Below are 22,022 nucleotides of genomic sequence, written 5' to 3' on the forward strand. Positions count from 1 at the left end.
CCGCTATGGTATTTTCTGACTCAGTCCGGCGCTCCCCAATTTCCGTCCTTAGAGCTTTTATCAATCGTTCATCCGACCGACTCCTTTGTTGGTTATCAGCATCTAACCTCATTTGTTTTATCCGGGCCTTGAGCATCTCGTTTCCTGAGCCAACCTGTTCTTTTCTCCCAGATCGGTAGCAACTTGCACATTGTGCTCATATTTTAGACCTTCCACTTGTTGTTTCAACTTGCTGATTTCGGTACGATAACCTCTTTCTTTTGCCAACCAATCCCACTGCTTTTGCGATGACTCGGCGAAATTCAAGATGTGAGGTCTTTTAGCCGGCCTTTTGTGTTCGAGTTCTCTTCTGTACCATGCGAGGTAACCTGGCGCCATTTCACTTTTGGTCGGATCTTGCACACAAGTATCTGCTTTCAAATATTGACATTCGTTCCAGATCTGGCGGATTTTTGCTTCAGGAAATTGTCCGTCAGGGCTTATCTCAATTATTTGAGCACTAAGATCTTCCTCGTGTGGCACTATCTGATATCTTCCGAGTTGTCTCAAGACTCGGCAGGGCGCGTAAGGTTGAATGCTCTTAAGTCCCATCAGTAGGAAATGAGTTCTAGTTGCCGGCATATACATGATCTCATCAACAGGCAACCATCCCAGTGTCCGCTGTATTTGGCTGGCAGTAAGAGCTTGAAAGAATGAAGTCCATGCCATAACTCCTTTGGGTAGACTGATCTCTTTGGTTCTCGTGTAAAACTCTTCTATGCAAGTCTTTTCCGGGGAACCATGGCTCAAAATTTTGGAACGATGGCAGAGGTGCTCGGTCATCCACATTTGTAGGAGCAAGTTACAACCTTCGAAGAAATTTCCCCCAGCTTTACAAGCTGTGAGAGCTCGAAAAATGTCAGATACCACCATAGGCGCGAGAGTACTGTCACTTTGTGTGAGCAAAGTACTGACGACCCCGGATATTTTCAGATCAATATTCCCATCTTTCCTCGGAAATACCATAAGGCCCATAAATGTTATCATGAAAGCCACCCGTCTGTGCTTATCCCACTTCTGACGACTTCCTTTGCTGCATAGCTTGTTAATCGGATTGTTGAATCCTCCTACATGACCATACTTGTCGTATATGAAGCATGGATTACAGAAACCGGCGGCCAAATCTGGGTTATGGACCGTCCTGGGTATTTTTAGTGAGTCTAGAAATCGATGCACCGTGACAGCTCTTGGGGCGACCAGGTATCTTTGCCTTAATGGAAGTTCAGCATTTCCGATGTACCCAGCCATTTCCTCCAGAGTTGGGGTGAGTTCAAAATCGGAGAAGTGGAAAACATTGTGCGCTGGGTCCCAGTAAGTGACCAAAGCTCTTATGATATCTCCCCGAGGCTGGATTTCCAGTAAACCCGTGAGACCTTTCAGATATTTCTTGACTTCACCTTGTCCTTCAAGACCTAGATCATTCCACCATAGCCGTAACTTGACAGGGATTTTAGTCATTATCGAAAAGTGCTCATTTTGCATTGTGCTCATCCTGCACATTTATTAAGGTGATTATGCCAACGAAAAACTTTTATTAGACTCAAAAAAAAACTATCTATTTTTTTTTAAAAAAAAATTTGTTTTCAAAATAATGGACTCGGTTTTCAAATGCGGCCTTTTAGTACTTCGGGAACGAAGATTTTAAGGCTGTGAGGATCAACCGGTCAAAAATAAAAACGATGACCAAAGATGACCGTTTATGCAATGTCAGCCTTCCGTCGTCCCTTTCTGGAACATTCGGCTGTTTTTGACAACAAAAACATCACTTGATTTTTTTTAGAATGGTGACACGACATTGGGAACATGGCCTCACAGAGCCTCGGGGACGAGGATTCCGAGGCTGTCAGGCAAATTGATCAAATTTCAAAATGACAAAAAATGGCTGTTTGTGCAAAGTCAGCCTTCCGGCGTCCCTTTCGGGAATATTCGGCTATTCTTGACAAAACAGCATCACCCTACTCATTTATGATGAAGTTAAAAAAAATTCTGACATTTTGGCTATTTCTGAAAAAGGGAAGGTTGGACCCGATGAGGGTTGCCTACGTATCTCACACCCTGTGAGAATCAAACCGGCGTAGTTCGGTCAATCAGGCGTAGAGTACAAATAAACTAAACTCATTCTGACTACAATCTTTTAAAGGAAAAAAAGTATTTTTCTGGAATTTTTTTTTATTTATAATTCGTTTTTTTTTAAAAAAAGGAAATATTTATGAATTTTAAACTTCTTTTCACCCTTTTTCTTTTTTAAAAAAAAAAAGAAAATTCGAATTTTTTTTTAAAACGGAACAAATATCCCTCTTTCTTTTTTTTTTCTTTTTTTTTGAGTTTTGATTTTTCTCCCCTTTTTTTACTTTTAGATAAATACCCGTTTTTGGATTTTGAAAGTGATTAAAAGGAAATTTTTTTTTTGTTTTGTTTTTGTTTTTTGTTTTTGTTTTTGTTTTTATATATAAATCAAACTAAAAGACAAATTTTGTTTTCACTTTGTTTTCTTTTTTTTAGAAAATTCCGGTGAGGTTTTGACACTACTTGGACATTGGTTTTATCTTTTCCAAAATAAGTAATTATCTCCCTACGCTGCTATTTTCTCTTTCCTTTTTTTTTTTGATTTTTTTTAGAAACCGGTCAGCACGTAGATCTGAAGCAAATAAATGCGCCAACAAACGGGATGTAGCAGGATGGTCTTTTCATTTCAGGTTGCCTGTCCTAGACGGACCCAACCCCTGTGTTGAGTCCCCTACGTCAAATGCAACATGATGCAAATAAGCGTTCCTACTAGGGATCCGGCATGAGGTTTCGTTATACTAGGTTTATAACCTGGGTATATGTTCTAGACTGTGTACTCGAGCGGACAACTCGAGTCGAGGAAGGGGCTACGTACCGGGGACCCGCGAGATCGTCCGGCTTTGTAACTTGTCCGACCTCTTTCTTATTTCAGGTATTGACACTAACAGAATGGGGAGTCTCGACCAGCGAGCTTCTCCCCGGAGGTAAGAAGAGAGGGGTTTTGGCACAGTTTATATACAGTTCAGATAATATCAAAGCGGTAAAAGACAACATTTAGAACGTTATGCCAAAACATGTAATAAAGATCAGATGATAAAGCCAAATATAACAATTATTCTAAGCTCGAATTCTTGAACCCTGAACCAGTGGTTTTGGGTTAATTTCCCCAGCAGAGTCGCCAGAGCTGTCACACCTCCTTTTAACGCGCCCGCCCCGAAGGGTTGAATGCGCGAGGGAGTTTTTCCAATTTAAGTGACAATATTCGAAATGGAATTATTTATTTAATTCAGAGTCGCCACTTGGGAAAGGTTTGGCTTTTGGTGTCCCAAGTCACCGGTTTATCTTGAATCCCAAATCGAGGAAAATATTCGACTTTCCAAATGAAGTCTGCGAACCAGAAATTCTAAGTAAGGAATTCTGTTGACCCGAGGGAAGGTGTTAGGCACCCTCGAATCCCGTGGTTCTAGCACGGTCGCTTAAATTGTTATAATGGCTAGATATCTGATTTATTACATGTTATTACTTATGTGCTTTCATTAAGTTTAAAACCGCTTTTATTATTATTTATTTTTTATGGAATTGCAACATTGTAAAAATGCATTTCGAACCATGTCACAATCAATGCGCCCATGGTTGTTAATACATTCCGACTCCGTTGAGATTTGGATTTGGGTCACATAAATGCGCACCCGAATTTAAGAAGGTAAGATTATTAAAATGCACGCCTGAAGCAATTATCGTATTATTATTTCTGGGTAAGGCCGTGGAATTTTGCTAAACGGCTCATCCCGAAGTCTAAGTAATTTTAATTAAACATTTATCGAGGGCCCCGCAATTTGTGCGTTTTATTTGGCGAGGCTCATCTCATTTATTTTTATCAGGATAATCCTAAAGTGCCTACATTTTCTATTAAAATTGTCTCTACAAAAATGAAAGAGAAAAGGTCTTAATTTATTTACATGCTTGAGTTGTTATAGTTGAGTTTCGAATATGATTCGTAAATTCTAAAAAATGATACAAGCAAAGCAGTCCGTTGCCAATACGGGCACATGCTCACGTATTACTACCTAATTATATTATACTAGGCATGTTCTCAGTTTGTCAAATTAAAAAAAAACTTGGCAATCTAATTTTAATCCTAAAACAATTACATGCTGGAATTAACCAATATTATTTAACTAAACAATTTTCTTACAAGTTCCGAAATGGTCTATTCGTTTGATTTTTAACTTAGACGGAGTTACTACACCATTTATTTATTTACTTGGCAATCTAATTTTAATCCTAAAACAATTACATGCTGGAATTAACCAATATTATTTAACTAAACAATTTTCTTACAAGTTCCGAAATGGTCTATTCGTTTGATTTTTAACTTAGACAGAGTTACTACGCCATTTTAAGCAATATATAGATAGTTCATCCGTTAAGCTATCGTTGGATGTTCCACTATATATACATTAAATAGCTACATGATTCCGATTTTTGTAAGCTAAATAATTTATATATACAAATAAAATTAAGAATATAATTCAAAATAAATTTAGAACTTCAATTCTTCATTTTTCGTATTCATGCTTCCTGTTTCAGTTTACAATAATCAGCGTGTCAGTTGTGTACCTGATATTGGAAGCAAAAGAAAAGTGAGAGATCAGCAGAAATTCAGTAGCATACAACAACAGCAATCCCAGCAACTAGTAACAACCAGCGACGAGAAACTTAGTGACAGATTTTAAAATCAAGACAAAATCCGGAAACAACAACAACCAACGGACAGAAGCAAAGGGAAACTTTTTTTCAGATTTTTGAAAGACTAGTTAGTGTTTAACCCTTAATTTCTCAATCCGTATCTCAGAATATTTGGACTATATATCATGTGTATATTCTTCTTCTTTTGAATTTCCAGAATGTTTTTCTTTTTGTTTTTCTAAAATCTTAGTATTTTTTTTTTTGGAATTTTTTCTCTTAAATTTTTTCTCTCCCCTCTAAATCTGATTCAAGACCTCTCTATATATCCCCCAACCCATAAATCTTTTAATCAATTAAAATCAACCCTTTTTCTCTACCCAACCCATTATCTTTCCACTCATCCCCATTACATTAAATAAACATATCACACCACCCCATTATATTTTGTCCCCCATGCTTTATTTAAAATAATGCAAGATTCCCCTTTAATTTAAATCTTGTCCCCCCTTTATATTAAATAATCATATCACAACCCACCCCATTTCATTTTGTCCCCCATGCTTCAAATAAACAATTTCAAAATGTACAATTCCTAAACTACCCCTTCCGACCTTACTGAAATTACCAAACTACCCCTGAACGTATTACAAATTTACCAAACTACCCATCAGCTATAACACATCAATTAATCAAACTTAACCAAAATATAGACAATATGATCAATTTCTAACAATGTTCAAACAACAATATGAACACGGATGAACATCATAACAACAATATCACATGAACACGATTTTAACAACATTTCAACAACAAAGCACATGAACATGATTTCAACAACATTTCAACAACAAATCACATGAACACAAATTGAACAATAAAGAACAACTAAAATTTGATTGAACAATATTTTTTAGCAACGATCAATCCTATTTTCAGATTCAACAACAACAATCAAACAAGTATATTTAGATTTCCAAATTCAATAATATTGAACTTAAAATCAACTCTAACAACATTACAACAAACAATTCCTATATTAAACTTAAACAAGATTATGAGACAAATTCAAAGAAATAATCATAAGTGATAAACAAGAAATCAAACTATACAAATTTCGGATTCAAGAACAATCAAACAAAGTATGAACATGAATGAGTCTATTTTAACACAACAAACATGACGGATTAAATGATTAAACCAACATTAATAATTTCTGGAAAATATATAACAACATGAAACAAATTGAAGAAATAATCAATTAAATTTCAATTTGAATCTAACAAACAATCAAACTAACAAATTCTTACCTAAACCACAAAACAAACATGAAAAACCACTAATTAAATTTCCATTTGAAATCTGAAAATTAATTCAACAAAACATATAAACATGAACAAAACCAAAAATCAAATATCTACCGATTTTAGATTCGAGAAATATCAAAACGAAACACGGACAAAAATAAAACTCAAAATCTACTAACCGGATCGACACGAAATATGTACGGACTGTTTCGACAAACCTCGACCAAACAACCATGTCATTCCGGATTTTGACGAAGCATTCATGTACAAAGAATGAAGCAACAACAGAAGCAATACCTTGACCAAACAACTCGTCATGTAAAGTTCGACGAAGGATCTCGATTCGACGATAAACCTTCGAACTTTGCCAGACTTTAACCGGACTGCCTTGCGTCGTCAACAAGAGTACGATGGTGAGCAACAAACATGACTCATGGAGTCGCAGCAGTGAAGCGTCTGAAGCAAACGCAAATTGACGCCGAAACAGGAGCAGTGAGGCGACGCCGCGTCCATGGCTGGAGCTCGTGAGCTCGACCACCCAACTCGAAGTCGACGAAACAAAGAAGATGAAACAGAAAGATCGATCATGGGGCAGCTGCGGGCAGCATGGAGGAGCTGGAAGGAGGGGTCGTTTGCAGTGGGGTTTCCACCATGGGAGGGAAGCTATGGCGATGGGTTGACGAGGGTAGTGACAGCAGGAGGGTGTCGAGCTTGAAGCGGACGACGAAGCTGGACGATGAGGCTGGACGATGCAGCAGTGATTACTGTTGCTTGACGGGGAATGAAGGGTCGTTTGGGCAAGATGGTGAGGCTACTGGAGGTGGGCGATGACGAAGACAAAGAAGAAGATGAAGCAGTAGCAGTAGCGCGAGCAGCAGGTGGACTGTTGGGACGTGAAGTTGAGGACTGGCTCAGCAGTAGAAATGATGATGGTGAAAGGGAGCCGACGGACTGGTCGTTGATGACGAAGACGCAGCAGTGGCGACCATGGTTGTCGAGTTCGAGCTTGAAGGTGGTTGTGTGGTTTTAATGGAGGACGGGGGGGGGTCGTTTGGACGCGAGGGTGTTTGTGTGGACGAAGAAGAAAGTAAAGGGAAGCCATGGGAGGTGTTTTTGAGTTTGGGGAAGAAGAAGCCAAAATGGGGGGGGGGGGGGGATCCTTTCTTAGTTTTTTAGGGTTTTGGTTATTTATTTTTTTTTTATTTTTTTTTTGTGTTTTGTAAAATGTAAGACAAAGGGGTTTGGGTCTTTTGGGTTATGGACTGGGTCGACCCAGTTCGAAATGGACTGGGTCGTAGGGAAGATTGGGCCATTTTTTGGGCCTGTGGCTTGAAATTGAAGAAGAGGCCCAATTCCGACTTTCTTTATATTTTCGCTCTCTTTTCTTCTTTTATTTTTCTAAAACTAAATTATAAAAATACTTAAACTATTATTAAGAACTAAATTAAGTTATAAAAGCGCAAATTAACTCCCAATAACAATTAACGCACAATTAAGTATTAATTAAGCATAAAATCGTATATTTGGACATTAAATGCTAGAAATGCAAACGATGCCTATTTTGTAATTTTTAATTTTTGTAAAACAAATTTAATTACTAACAATTGTAGAATTAAATCCTACATGCAAAATGCGACATATTTTTGTATTTTTTATTAATTTAGCAAATAAACACGCACAGACAAATGCCAATAATTATTCAAAATATAACAAAATATCACAAAATTGCACACCAAAGAAAAATCATTTTATTTTTGAATTTTTTGGGAGTAATTCTCATATAGGGCAAAAATCACGTGCTTACAGACACTATTATTAAAAAGAGCACAAATTTAAAAGCGCAAAAGCAACTATTCATACTATAGGTGTCAAACGGGCCGGGTTGATTCGGGACCGGCCCGACCAGACCGGTTGAAACCCGGACCAGCCCAACCCAGTACTTAGGGGGTCGGGTGGGCTGGGTTACTGGGATAGGGGGTTGGTCCGTTCGCTTTAATTTATCCGGTTAACCGGACCGGTCAAATCCTGACCGGGTGGCTGGGTTACTGGGGTTAGAGGGTTGGTCCGTTCACTTTAATTCATACGGTTAACCGGACTGGTCAAATCCGATCAACCAAAATCCCTGTAAAACCGGTTAGTCAGCCCGGCCCGAACATATTTAAAGGCTAGATTTCAATTTTTTTTAAGGTTTTAGAGTTTAAGGCAATGCAAAACCTTTGAATTTACTGTTTTTCGTTAATTTACTTGTTGTTAAATGTAAACCTTTCAATTTGTAAGTTTGAATTTTGAAATAAATGTAGCACTTGCAATTTCTAAGTGCAATTTTTTTTCCATCTTCATTGTATTCTTTATATTTTTACTTTATATTTGTATAAATTATAATAATTATACAAAATATAAAAAAATAAAAAAACACTAGCCCGGCCCGGCCCGGTCCCTTGGACCCGTAACCCTTACGGTTTATTTTTTACTCGGATAAACTCAAATCCGTTAAACCCGATAACCCCTAACCCGTAACTCGTCCGATTCGAAACCCCAACGGTTTTAACTTTTTTCTACCCAGTGTGGCCCGGCCCACCCGTTAGACACCCTTTCGTACTAATCTGTGTCTGGTCGTTTAAGCAACACGCCAGACCTTATCAACAGCTTCTGGTGTCCTCAACAATTCCCAACCGTTTTGAAGAAAGAGAAGCAAGAGGAGAGAGAGAGAGAATGTCGAATTCTGCAGCATCTCTCTTCACTTCTCTTACGACGCCGTCCAAGTTGTTGGTACAATGTAGTAGCAGTCCACTTCCTTCTTCCACAAATTTTGGAAAATGGAGCTTCAGAATTCGAGCTTCCTCCTCCTCAGCCGCTGCTCCTGGTGTTGATTTGTCCACCCTCCAAACCGCCATTTCTAAGGTTTATTCCCTAAGCTTCATTTTCTGTGGGCTTTAGTTTGTTCCTTTCTATTTTCTTACTCCATCTATTTAGTTTTATACTAGAAATCTTTCGAGACATTTCAATCGTTTAACATCATTTCACTAATAATATATTAGCAATTATTATTTATATACTTTACAATTCAAATTTTTTGGATATGATAGTTTTCCCTATATGTAATTAAAAATTTTTAGTCACCATAATAATCTCACTTTACTACTGCTATTATAAATATACAATACACAAATCAAATTAATAATTTTAACTCCATATCTTGTTAAAGAGACCGAGTTATAACAGAACTAAGAAGCTTCTTATATCCCCTAGGTTATACTGATTTTTTTGATCAATTAGTGTTGGCACTTGATACTAATAGTAAATGCCACTGCAACATTTTGGCAATCATTATTGTGGTTGTTTCTAGCGTATGATAAGATGTTTAGGGGTTAATATTTGATTCTACTGTTTGTTTCCTTGTTTATAATTTACGGAGGGTTACTGAGGATTCTTTTGATTTCATTTAAGCAAGTTGAATTGTGATTTGTGAGCAGTCATAGTCTGAGTTGCTACAGATTTTCTGTTTTGTTCTTATCTTAAAGTACATAGTGACTAACAGTAGATGAGAAAGTTTCATGTACAGATCTGGAAATGTGTACATGCAATATTAAAGAATGAACAATAAGTAGATAGCCTCATGTTTTTTGTTTTTTGCTAGCTTTTTTCTCTTTGGAACTGATAACATACTAGTACACATAAAACTGAGGAGAAAGTGTGTTATCTAAAGCTGTGTTCTGGTCATCTTTTCCAGCATTAACTTTTTCTTCTTATCATAATGTCTTCAATCTGAAATGTTTATGCGCCTATTTTCCTCATTACAGAAAGATAGTAATGCTGTCAAAGAGGCACTTGATCAGCTAGTTGAAGTTGGTTGGGCCAGAAAGTGGAGTTCTCAACCATATGTGTCACGACGCACGGTCAGTTTTCATCTGAAATGTGAAGTTTTTAGGAGGAGGTATCGAGATATTAGCCTCCTATAGTCTAAACATTCATATCCTGAAGAAATTTATTATTGTCTTTATTTTGCACGCATTTTGCCCACAATTCTCTGTAATTGTCTTAAAAATTTTCTCTTGCAGACATCTCTTAGAGAGCTGACAACTCTCGGAATAAAGAATGCTGAGAACCTTGCAATCCCAAGTGTCAGAAATGATGTAAGTTTCTTGATGAAATTTTTGTTGTTATTGCATTGATGGCAGTAGCACCAGAATCAAAACCAGCTCTCAATTTGGATATTATTCCATATTCTGGGAGTTGTTCTACTGCTGAGTAACTGCTTCGGCAAATTATATGTTTTCAAGGGTGAGAAACATTTGAGTCAAAGTTTCATTGTTGGGACATGTTGAACTCAATGAATGATATTCAATCTTGGAGTACAATAGTCTCCAATTGTTATATCTCGAATAACTTGTATAAGTTTCTTAATAGACTTAGGCCTTCAGATTAAAGGGGTTAATTATTGGCATGTATTGGCATGCATATAGTTTGATCTTATTCTTATGGTGTAACATTGACGTATGTCAGATCATAAATGAATTTCTGACTGCAATTTATTACATTTCTTTTCCATCCGCTTCAAACACATTTCATGACTCTTAATTGCTGTTACTTGAAACATAAAAAGTGGTTCTAAGAATGTAAACTAGCAGGTCCTAGATGCATTTTCCATTGAGGCGTTGATCTAACATATACGGAGTTTAGTAATAGATGATTAATGTGGTCTTTTTTTTTTTTTTTTACTGTTTGGGCTCAGTTTTTAAAGTTGTTTGATACTGATTTCATTCAGTAATACAGGCAGCTTTTCTATTTACAGTGGTAGGCACAACAGGGTTTTTGGGCGTTCTTGCTGGCCAACTTCCTGGGGTAACTTCTCGTACTACCTTACTTTTCTTCTGTTCATTGTGTTATCTTTTTCAGAAGTTTAGTGTTGGATCTAAATAATTAGCATTCCTCTTATGGAGCAGAAACACTCTGGTTTATATTCCTCTTTCTCCCTGTTTGGTATGCGAATGACACACTGGATAAGGGGGCCAAGTCTCTCATTTGGTTCAATTGTTACATTCAATCTAGATAACTATCCCTTGTTTGGTTTTGTGGGATAACAGTCTCTCGGTTTATCATCCGAACCACACCCAAGCTGACAATCCTAAGAGGTCGTTGGGTGGGATTGTGGTCCAAACCCCTTCAAGCCAGCTCTTCCCTAGCTACTCACCGCTTGTGTAATAGTGTAAATCTCTTCACTGGGCAGATTATGTTGCTAAATAGATGAAACTTTTATTTATTTATGCCAGATAAGCAACATGCCCTGTACGTCGCACCTGAATTACTATTATTCGGCCAACTTGATAAAAATATTATGGATGTATATGGCGTCAACATAGGAATACTTTTGGGGTTATTTGCAAAAAGTAACAGTCCAATTGTCAGATTGTTATGTCATGTTTAGCTTGGTGTTGCTCCAGCACCCAGATGTGCGTGAAGTACATTGATGCTCCTGTGTATCTATACACTTTGACAGATACACTCTGGTCACATTGTTGATTCCTTCCTTATGTTTTCAGGATTGGGGTTTCTTTGTTCCGTACTTGATAGGAAGCATATCTTTAGTAGTTTTGGGGATTGGAAGTACTTCCCCAGGGTAAGTCGTGAGTTTGGCATTCGTCTGATTCTCATAATGACTACTTCTTGAAACCTTAATAATTAAGATATCCATCAAAAGAAGAAGATATATTCAGTTGAGCTTTTTTCTACTGCATGCAGGTCGTTATGGCTCATTCTTTTATTCATTATGTAGGCTCCTTCAGGCTGCCATTGATGGATTTTCATCATTTTTTCCTGATTATCAGGAGAGAATTGCCAGGCACGAAGCAGCACATTTCTTAGGTGACATCCTGTTTCAAATTTCAATATTATCATTATAAAGTTTGACCAAATGATCGCAGTATCTGGAAGTTCCATATGTTTACTTACTAAGAGTCGCAGATAGTTTCTAAGTATATCTATCTATATATTAAGGTGGATATGTATATATATTTCATATTCAAAATGGAAGTGCTAATTCATAAGAATCTGTCGAAGGACAATGTTTGACACAATGAGAAAAAATAGTCTGCTCTAAAGTAGCATGAGTAATGGCTGTTCTCAGGACACGAAATTAATTCGGCAACAAAGTAATAGAGGAGAATTAGTGTTAGGGAACTACTATTTACCATATCAAGAAGTTTTATTGTTGAAGATGTCAGGGTCAACATGAATCGATGGAAGTCGTAAATTTGGTGTCCTCACTTTTCTACATCCGATTATGTTATGCTGTTGATATGTGCATTTTTTTTCTTAAGATCAATGCTTTGATCTTTGTTGCTATTGCGCATGTAATCTTCGTGTTGCTCTCATTCTTGATATCATTGAGAGTTCACTTCCCTTCTTTTATGTATTATTTACTTCAGCTTCTACTCTATTAAGCTGGTGTTTGAAAAGCATTGATTTGACAACTGTACAATGTCGGTTTCAGTTGCCTACCTAATTGGTCTTCCCATCCTTGGGTATTCACTGGATATTGGGAAAGAGCATGTCAATTTAATTGATGAAAGGCTGGAAAAGCTGATCTATAGCGGGCAGCTTGATTCAAAAGAGCTAGACAGGTATCCATCTTAAACCAAACCCTACTTATATATAATTTTCACTGATATACACACACACACACTTAAAGGGTCCACTTGGCGTCATGTGGATGGATATGCTCACCCAAATAGGCGGATATGCGTGTCCAACGATAAAAGTTAAGGAATTTAAAGCACATATGTATACTTAGCATGAGTAGTACACGAATAAGTAGCTGCAATTTGGTATCCATGCTTCCTACGATTCAATGATTCTCATCTGTTTCCGAGGCTCTTTGGAAACAGCCTCTCTACCTCCACGAGGTAGGGGTAATGTCTGCGTACACACTACCCTCCCCAGACCCTACTTGTGGGATTATATTGGGTATGTTGTTGTTGTTTGTTGTTGTTGTTCATCTATAAAGATGTCTAAAAAAGAGAAAAATGAGCTGGAAAAATGAAATCCTTACAAATAGCTGCACTTGTTAGGCTGGCAGTGGTAGCGATGGCCGGACTGGCAGCAGAAGGGCTGAAGTATGATAAAGTTATTGGTCAATCAGCTGACCTTTTCACTCTTCAGGTTTAATTTAACACTATCTGGGAGTTAAATTGCCCTTTTTTCTGTAACCATTAATCAATAATAACTCTTGCTCGTTGTCTTCACAGAGATTTCTAAACAGGAGCAAGCCGTCGCTTAGCAAAGACCAACAACAAAACCTTACAAGATGGGCGGTGAGTTCTAATGTTGCATACATATTGTGACGAATACATTCAAACATATATAAAATTCAACACACACAAACATATACACATTGTTGGGTTTGACGTTGCAAGTGGATCCAAGCATTATATTGTTAATATTTTGCAGGTTCTGTTTGCTGGTTCACTACTGAAAAATAATAGCAAGCTTCACGAGGCCTTAATAACGGCAATGGCAAACAAGGCATCGGTCACAGAATGCATAGAAGCAATTGAGAAGGCAGCTTGACCTTGCACCAAAAATATAACTACAGACTTGCAGATAATTTAAAAATTGTGAAGTTTTTATCCTAAATTTGTAAAATATCGAGGAAAAGAACAGGTATATATAAATACACTGAAAACAGAAGACTGTATTCTGGTTTTTGACATTCATCTCCAACATATGAAATATTATCGGCAATATGAAATGAATCTGCTTCTGCCTCTTCTCAGCTACTCAATAGACTTTTTAATTTCTTTGTGAAAGTCCTTTTGAATCAGTCAGTCATCCCGTGGCCATGCAAGAGTCTAGGAAAGGGCCGCACCTCAAGGCGGTGTGATGTAGGTACCCTACCCTAGCTGATTTCACGGCTCGAATTCGTGACCTATATATCATACAGAAATAACTTGATCGTTGCTCCAAGGCTCCTTCAAAGCGGAGATGAAGTGTACCACCTCAAAATCTATTATAGATGATATTTCAGAACAAATAAGCCAAAGTTAAAATAAAAAAAGCTAGGGAACATGTTCAAATTGGCCCTTTGAACAAGGCAAGATGACTTCAACTATTAACCGATGACAAATTATTTCAATATTTTTCTGCCAATATGCACTCATTGTGTTATAATTTAACATGTTATAGCAATTTATTTATTATTTATTAGAAATTTATATTAAAAAATTATTAATTGAATTACCTGTCATTATCTTTTAACTGATTTAATTATATAAATATTGTTTACGCTTTGTAATATAAAATACTGAAGAAAAAAAAAGAATGAATTCCTCATCCCATTTCCTTAAATTTCCACGTGTCTTTTTGGGAGAAAACAAATTTGAAAGACCAATTTGCCCTTGCAATGTCGCAGATTTCCTTCCTTCGTCTCAATTGTTTTTAAGTATTGTTCATTGCTTTTTCCGGCGCAGCCACTCGTCTTCTTTTGTGAGTTCTCATGTTTTCCCTCGTTAATTTTGTGTAATTTGCTGTACTTATGATATTTTTTAGCTCCTTCCATGTTCTTCTATCGATTTTATTTCAACTTTAGCTTATTGGGTATCAAGTATTGTTTTGGTTTTGGACACTAGGTATTCTTCTGAGCTTCAAGAAACAATTTTTAGCTTTGAATAAGGTGTTTAGATTATTGGGCATTGAGTATTTTCTGTAATTTGTTCTTATTATAAACACTTTGTATCCTTTGAGCTTCAAGAAACAACTTTTAGCTTTGCTTTTGTGGTTAGCTCGTTCTGCTTATTTCCCTGTCCTTGTTGGACTATTTTCTTTATCTTAAAATTGGTCACCCCCCCCCTCCCCCCCTTAAAAAAAAAAAACTGAAAATTGGTCACATTTTTATTTACTCAAATATTTTGTTTGTATTTGTGTTGTTTGTCGCGATTCTGGATATTGGAATGCAGTTGCAGCATCTTTTTATGTATTTGGGTTATGAGAATTGGTACTAAATGGGTATGACAGATAAAATTTTGGTGGTTGCTACTTTCCATTATTCATTGAGATTAAGATAGTGCTTGGTCTAGTTGTTAGGGCACAACGAGTGATGTGTGGGTTAGGCGCACCTCACGAGTTTGAACCCTGTCATAGACAAAAGCCTGGTGTTTAAGTGAAGAAGGGTGGAGGGTGGATCCATTATCCATTGAGTTTCAAACCGTGCTGCTAGTTCTCATTATTCATTGAGATTAAAATAGTGCTTACTGCCCCAAGGCTTTTGACCAGAAGTAAGGGCGCGCAGGGCGTGATGTCTGAGTCAGGGCATGTAAGGGGTTCGAACCTTGTCATACACATGAGCTTGGTATTTAAGTAGAGAAGGGTAGAGGGGGCACATTATCCATCGAGTTTCAAACCATGAGTCACTTGTTGTAGGGGATTTCTCTGTAATAAAAAATAAAAAAAATAGTGCTTACCCGTGCACGAAGTGCTCCCCTACTAGGATGACGGTATGACGAGAGTGGGTGTATATAGTAAGCAGCCTTCCCCTTGCATTTCTCGAAAAGGCTGTTTCAGCATTCGTTAAGATTGAAGTAACACCTGTTAATTTGGGTATTCAAAGCATAAAGCAGGTATTCTTGATATTTGGATATTTACGTTGGATTTGACTTTGACTTTGCTGTGTTGACCCTCTTGGTAAACCAAATCATCTATTCCTCTTATAACCAATTTAGTACTGTTTGTTTCTCTTGTCTAATCATCTATGTTGCTCGGACTCTCCGAAAATTCCATTGGGTGCATGTCGGATCCTCCAAAAGTAGGCGTTTTTGGATGATCCTACACAGGTGCGATAACAGTTTTGGAGAGTCAGTGCAACATAGCTAACCACACATACCTGCAAGCATTTTGGTATTGTTAAGTAGATGAACAAATAAGACTTGCTTGTAAAGTACTCCAAAAGGGAACTTAAGTTATATACTTGTCATAATTTGGCGAGTTTAACTGTAATTACAAGTCATAATATAATCCATCTATAGGTAATAGTTGCAAGAATTTGTGATTTTGCACTCTTGATATGCTCCATGATGTCATCTCAAAAAAAAAAAAAAAATTAAAATCATCTCAAAGATATGCTCTGTGATGTCACGAAGGAAAGGAACTTGTATGATGGACCAAAATACTCCATAATCTCCATTTGCTGGGTATTTTCTCTTCAGCACAATCGCCTCAAAGTTGTACTGGTCAGGTTGATGAACTAATATGTATGCACTTAACTATTGTACTATATAGAGGTTAATATTAGAATAACAATGTGCTGCATTCTGCATCAACATTTTCAGTATAATGTGTTGTCCTCTTGTTCATTATGATTGATTTCTCCAAAAAATATCCTGTCGTATGTAAGATGCTTGAATGCTATTTCCTTTTATTTATCTCAATTTTGTTTTAAGGTTTCGAGATGGAGGATACACCTAAAGAAGAAGACAAGTTGTCTGATGGGGCTTCTGAAAATGCACCTCCGAAGGAACAAGAAAGCCGTGAGGAGATGCTTTCAAGGCATAGGTACTTCTTAAGTCTCTCTCAAAACAGATTATCTTGGTAGTTGCTTCCACCCTCTTTATATTATGGAAAACCTCTGTATATTTTTAGTTCTAATTTAGACCCAAGGGAGACAAATTTTCATGTATATTCATTTTACAGTGTCAATATCTGTAGCTACTTTCATTAGTCACATTTATGCTTATAGGAACATTTGGTTCTCTACCTGAGAAGATGGCTTATTCCTTGGATTTAAGTATTTAACACGTGCTATTCTTCACTTTGACTGTGACTTCTATGTGATTAGATGGCTTGGGATAGTGTTTGAGTTTAACATGTCGGGGCATTAATTGTTTAGCAGTTGCTCAATCTATCGTGTCAGATTAGTTACTTTCTGCAGAACTTCTGAAAATTTTATTGACATTTCAAAAGAATCTATACAGGAAAGAGATTTCTCAGCTACAGGGCAAAGAAATGGCAATGAAAAAGGCAGCAGCTAAGGGCAGCAAGGCTGAACAGAAAGCTAAGAAGAAACAAGTCGATGAAGAGGTGTCCAAACTTTCTGCTCAGCTCAAACAAAGGCACGCGGAGGAACTTGCTTCTTTAGGCTATAGTGGTGGTAGTAGTAATGAAAAAGAAAAAGATAATCTTGACACGTTGGTGAAGGCTATTGCTGGAGTTTCTGTTGGCATTCAATCTGACAGTTCAAAACCTAGCAAGAGTGTTAAGAGGCGTGAGAAAAGAGCTCAACAAGAAGCAGCTAGAGAGCAGAGAATACAAGAAGAACAGAGTAATATTGTAAGCGATCGGGTTATTGAGAATGAGAAGTTAGAAAGAAAACTTGAACCCCTTGGATTAACCATTAATGAAATAAAGCCCGATGGACACTGTCTCTACCGAGCTGTCGAGAATCAGTTAGCGCTTCACTCTGGAGGTTCGTCGCCTTATACATATCTTGAACTCCGACAGATGGCGGCAGGATACATGACGAAACACGCCACCGACTTTCTCCCCTTTTTCCTCTCTGAGAATATGAGTGAAGGAGAATCGGATGATTCTGTTGTGGAAAGGTTTGAGAATTACTGTAGAGAAGTGGAGACAACCGCAGCATGGGGCGGACAACTTGAGCTCGGTGCTCTAACTCATGTCTTAAAGAAACATATCATGATTTTTTCAGGGTCCTTTCCCGATGTAGAGATGGGAAAAGAATACAAATCTGACAGCAGCACTAGCTCTTATAATTTAAGTATAATGCTATCGTACCACAGACATGCATTTGGGCTTGGCGAACATTATAACTCGGTTGTCCGGAGTTTATCCTGAGAGGTATGTTCTATATCATGTGATCAACTGCTTTTGTAGCAACTATATTTGTAAGCTTATGTTGTCCTCTTGTTTTATCTGCAGTTAATATGCCATTTTCTGTACCGAATTTTGTTACGAGCGATGGTGTTTTTTTATGTGAGGCAGTGATTTCATTTTTGTAATTGAATCAAATGTGATTTATTGTTCTTCTCATATATTAATGCATTGCTCTACTATCTGTCACTGTTACTCTGTTACGAGATCTCTACATAACTTAGTAGTCTACTAGTACAAGGAAATTATATCGCAGTCGACATCTATGTACATTATTGTGAGTCATTTTTTTGGATTTCTTGCATCTTGGCTAACGGACTGGCACTTGTTAACATTCTATAATAGAAGGGACCATAATATATATATATATATATATATATATATATACATACACACACACACCCTAAACACAACCCAAGGCTCTTCGTGTTTATGTTTTTTTTCTTCAAAAAATCCTTTAGGAATCTACAAAAGACCAGTCACAACTCATTCCTAAAAAAGCAACTCTAAACAATAGATTGAGTAAAATATTCTGTGTTTCTAGGTGTGAACTAGCAGATTGTGTTTCAGTTTGAATGCATCTTCATGAACCTGCCATGAGCATTATTTTTATTTCTTTTGAAAAAGGAGAAAGGAGAAATTAATACAACTTGTGAAGGACATTACAATTTTAGACAGTAAAGGCATATTGCTTTTAAGTAGGTGTGTTCACGGTTCGGTTTGGCCGGTTTTTGATTAAAACCAAAATCAAACCAATTTAATCGGTTTTTAAAATTTTAAAACCAAAACCAAACCAAATTACATACAAACCATCGGTTTGGTTGTTGTTGGTTTGGTTCAGTTTTTCGGTTCCTAGTAAGCTAATGATAAGTCGATAATAGTAAAACAACACTAGACAACAATCTGAAAATAATTTGCTAGTATGAAGTGGAGGTTAGCGTCGGGAGTTTTATGTGACATGAAAGTGCCACCGTTACTAAAAGGTAAGTTTTATAGAGCAGTGGTTAGGCCTGCCATGTTATATGGAACTGAATGTTGGCCGGTAAAGAACTCACACATCCAGAAGATGAAAATAGCAGAGATGAGGATGTTGAGGTGGATGTGCGGGCATACAAGGATGGATAAGATTAGGAATGAAGATATTCGAGAGAAGGTGGGCGTGGCCCCCATAGAGGACAAGATGCGGGAAGTAAAACTCAGATGGTTCGGACACATTCAGAGGAGGAGCATTGATGCACCGGTGAGGAGGTGTGAGCGACTGGCTGTAGTGAGCACGCGGAGAGGTAGAGGGCGACCTAAGAAGTATTGGGGAGAGGTGATCAGACAGGACATGGCGCGACTTAGGATTACTGAGGACATGGCCCTTGACAGGGAATTATGGAGGTCGAGCATTAAGGTTGCAGGTTAGGGGAAAGTTGTGAATATTTCTACAACACAATAGAGTGAGACTAGCTAGTTAGGAGTTAGACGAAGAATGTCATTGGTCGTCTATTGATGCAGGGCTTTACCTGCTAGGTGTACTATACCAGCCATCTATTTCGTATTTCGTATTTCGTATTCTGTATTTCATATCTCTTATATTGCTGTTATTTATTATGCATTTTTATGGTACTAATATATCGGCTCTTGTTGCTTTTTTTGAGTCGAGGGTCTCCTGGAAACAGCCTCTCTACCCTTCGGGGTAGGGGTAAGGTCTGCGTACATATTACCCTCCCCAGACCCCACTTGTGGGATTATACTGGGTCGTAGTTGTTGTGCTTTTTTATATATTTTATTTCGGAACTGAAAGTTTATTTACCTGTTTATACGAAAAAAATGAACAAAAAACAAACTAAAAGTTTACTTTCTCAAGCTTTAGCTACTATAGTCTTGCAATTTGAATTTGCTTTCTTTACTCTTGTCGTAGATTTTTTTTTTCTAATTCTTTTATTAGGAAAAAGTATGTGTGTAGGTTAGAGAATTAGATTCTCTTGAGGAAAAAAAAATTGGCTGATTCCTATTCTTTTGGGCTTAGACAATCTTTTAAGATATAAGTAGGATAAATCAAAATCAAAATAATAATTAAAATGCATAAAGTATTTAAAATTATTTACGAAAAGATATTATATCATATATCAATAATTATTCATATTTTTATATAATTAATCGGTTCGGTTCGGTTTTTTCGTTTTTTTTATAATAGAACCAAAATCAAACCAAATATTATCGGTTTTTAAAATTTAAAACCAAAACCAATTCAAATCAAGAAAAATATCGTTTACTTAATCGGTTTGGTTCGATTTTTAGTTTGGATCGGTTTTCTGTCAAACCGTGAACAACCCTACTTTTAAGATGCCAAGACTCCACGTTGTCAAAATTATCATTACATATGCATATTAAAAGAAATTGTACACTCGATGAAAAGAAATATTTCTTTTCATCTGCTCATAGGTACTCGTAGAGCTAGTTGACTCGCGCGCAAATTAACCAAATACCATGATTATAGTAATAAATAAAAAAGGTACAGTAATATATATGTGGCCTTTCGAGGTAGCATACTACCCTTTAAATCTTTATCTTGTTTAAATCCCTTTTGTCTGCAAGAATCACTTGATGATAAGGATGATGACACCAGTACCGTGCCCTATTTCTCTGTCCTGTGATTTCAGTGCTTGTACTTTGTACTAGTACAATAGCATTTGTTCCAAATCCAGCTAACGAATTTGTAGATAATGAAGTGTAGAATCATCTGATTCCTCTTTATGAGTAACCCTTTTATATTCCTCTTCTTATTATACGATTTGCTTGGATCTTATTACAACATGAGGACATGCCAGAAGGCTTTCTTTCCCTATCAAAGTTTAACGCAAATTGATAGAAAAAGTTAAGAAATAGTAGTATTTGTTTAAAGATAAACCCACCTCGCTCGCATGGGCGGAGCCAGGGTGCAGAAGCGAATCTAAAATTTTTAGAATATGGGTGCAATGTGAAGTGGGAATTGATCTCTTGTCCATTGGGTAAATAATTATGTATTGAACAAAGTACACCATTCAACCTTTATGGAGGATGAGTGCCAATACATAATATATATTATGTCAATTCTAAAAAATACATACATAAAATACCTAGTCCATGGGAACATATGTCCCATAATTTAGGCTATAGATCCGTCCCCGCCAGGGTGACGAAAGGGGGTTCATCGTGGAAAATTAAACTGTGTACATAAGGTTAAAAGTTTTTATTTTAAAGAAACATCTAAAATAATTGGTCTCGATAATTGAATTATATATATATATATATATATATATATATATATATATATATATATATATATATATATATATATATATATATATATAGCTGTTGAAACCCCTTAATTTTTTTTAAATTTTTGAATTCATATGATAAAATTCCTGCTTTCGCTACTGATCGCGGGTTGCTGGCTATGGTTAGCAAACACTACTTGATATTAAGATTCAAAGAGTAAAAATTGTAGTAGGGAAACATATAATGTATTCAATTCCATATAGACAAAAAGGAACCTTATTTAATGTTGGATGGATAAAAAATTTTTGATCTTTTTTGGGTTCTTTTTCTTTTCATATTTCGATTAGCTTTGATTAATCAACCAGTAGTCGTTTTTATCAACTTCCTTTTCAGTCCCTTATCAATTACTTCTTGGTCGATTATAATCGTATTGTCGATAATCATCATGTCTTGGTTGTTTATCAACCTATGATCGTTAATCAACCTCCTTCTTGGTCGATGAAGATAAGTTTTAGTCCAGTAGTTTTTTATAAGCGGGGTCTCGAAAGAGTAAGATGTACGCAACCTTACCCTTATCCCTGGAAGGGCAGAGAGGTTGTTTCCGATAGACCTTCGGCTAGAGAACGACTGAAAAAGAAAAGGTAATTGCAACAAGTAGGAAGAATAATAAGATGAAATAAGATCGAATCCAAGAATGCAGTCAAACTCTAGGTAGTTATGTGGGGTCCATACCTCACCTACCAAAGAAAATAAAGAAGAAGATGGAAAAGTTGGAGAAGACAGACTGCTAGGAAAATTGCATATGGGCGGCTAAGCAATGCAAAAGTCAAATTTGTTTGGCTGAGAGGTTGGCAACTT

The 22,022-nt window shown here is 36.8% G+C and overlaps 2 protein-coding genes across 5 annotated transcripts; both read left to right on the forward strand.

Annotated features, from left to right (window-relative positions):
• The first annotated feature begins 8,642 nt into the window (after nucleotides 1-8,642).
• Nucleotides 8,643-13,805, forward strand: LOC104233475 (uncharacterized). The gene is made up of 10 exons (XM_009786869.2): nucleotides 8,643-8,942; nucleotides 9,842-9,937; nucleotides 10,100-10,174; nucleotides 10,815-10,883; nucleotides 11,582-11,658; nucleotides 11,815-11,903; nucleotides 12,532-12,661; nucleotides 13,109-13,199; nucleotides 13,286-13,351; nucleotides 13,488-13,805. The coding sequence occupies exons 1-10, from the start codon at nucleotides 8,754-8,756 to the stop codon at nucleotides 13,605-13,607; spliced, it is 1,002 nt and encodes a 333-aa protein (XP_009785171.1). The 5' UTR covers nucleotides 8,643-8,753; the 3' UTR covers nucleotides 13,608-13,805.
• Nucleotides 13,806-14,422: 617 nt separating this feature from the next.
• LOC104233476 (OVARIAN TUMOR DOMAIN-containing deubiquitinating enzyme 5-like) lies at nucleotides 14,423-18,107 on the forward strand. 4 transcript variants are annotated; one of them, XM_009786873.2, is made up of 4 exons: nucleotides 14,423-14,522; nucleotides 16,472-16,583; nucleotides 17,003-17,885; nucleotides 17,967-18,107. In XM_009786873.2, exons 2-3 carry the CDS (start codon nucleotides 16,480-16,482, stop codon nucleotides 17,880-17,882), a joined length of 984 nt encoding a protein of 327 aa, XP_009785175.1. In that variant the 5' UTR covers nucleotides 14,423-14,522; nucleotides 16,472-16,479; the 3' UTR covers nucleotides 17,883-17,885; nucleotides 17,967-18,107. The 4 variants fall into 4 exon arrangements, with proteins under 4 accessions (XP_009785175.1, XP_009785172.1, XP_009785173.1 ...); XM_009786870.2 differs by having other exon boundaries at nucleotides 17,003-18,107; XM_009786871.2 differs by having other exon boundaries at nucleotides 14,513-14,665; nucleotides 17,003-18,107.
• Nucleotides 18,108-22,022: the final 3,915 nt, after the last annotated feature.

This window comes from Nicotiana sylvestris, chromosome 4, assembly GCF_000393655.2.
Source record: "Nicotiana sylvestris chromosome 4, ASM39365v2, whole genome shotgun sequence".
Classification (NCBI taxonomy): Eukaryota; Viridiplantae; Streptophyta; class Magnoliopsida; order Solanales; family Solanaceae; genus Nicotiana; species Nicotiana sylvestris.

Coding starts and splice junctions, on each gene's coding strand:
- LOC104233476 (XM_009786870.2), top strand. CDS start 16,480: ATGGAGGATACACCTAAAGAAGAAGACAAGTTGTCTGATGGGGCTTCT. Junction 16,584..17,002: donor GAGATGCTTTCAAGGCATAG/GTACTTCTTAAG, acceptor GAATCTATACAG/GAAAGAGATTTCTCAGCTAC.
- LOC104233475 (XM_009786869.2), top strand. CDS start 8,754: ATGTCGAATTCTGCAGCATCTCTCTTCACTTCTCTTACGACGCCGTCC. Junction 10,175..10,814: donor TCCCAAGTGTCAGAAATGAT/GTAAGTTTCTTG, acceptor TCAGTAATACAG/GCAGCTTTTCTATTTACAGT. Junction 12,662..13,108: donor GATTCAAAAGAGCTAGACAG/GTATCCATCTTA, acceptor TGCACTTGTTAG/GCTGGCAGTGGTAGCGATGG.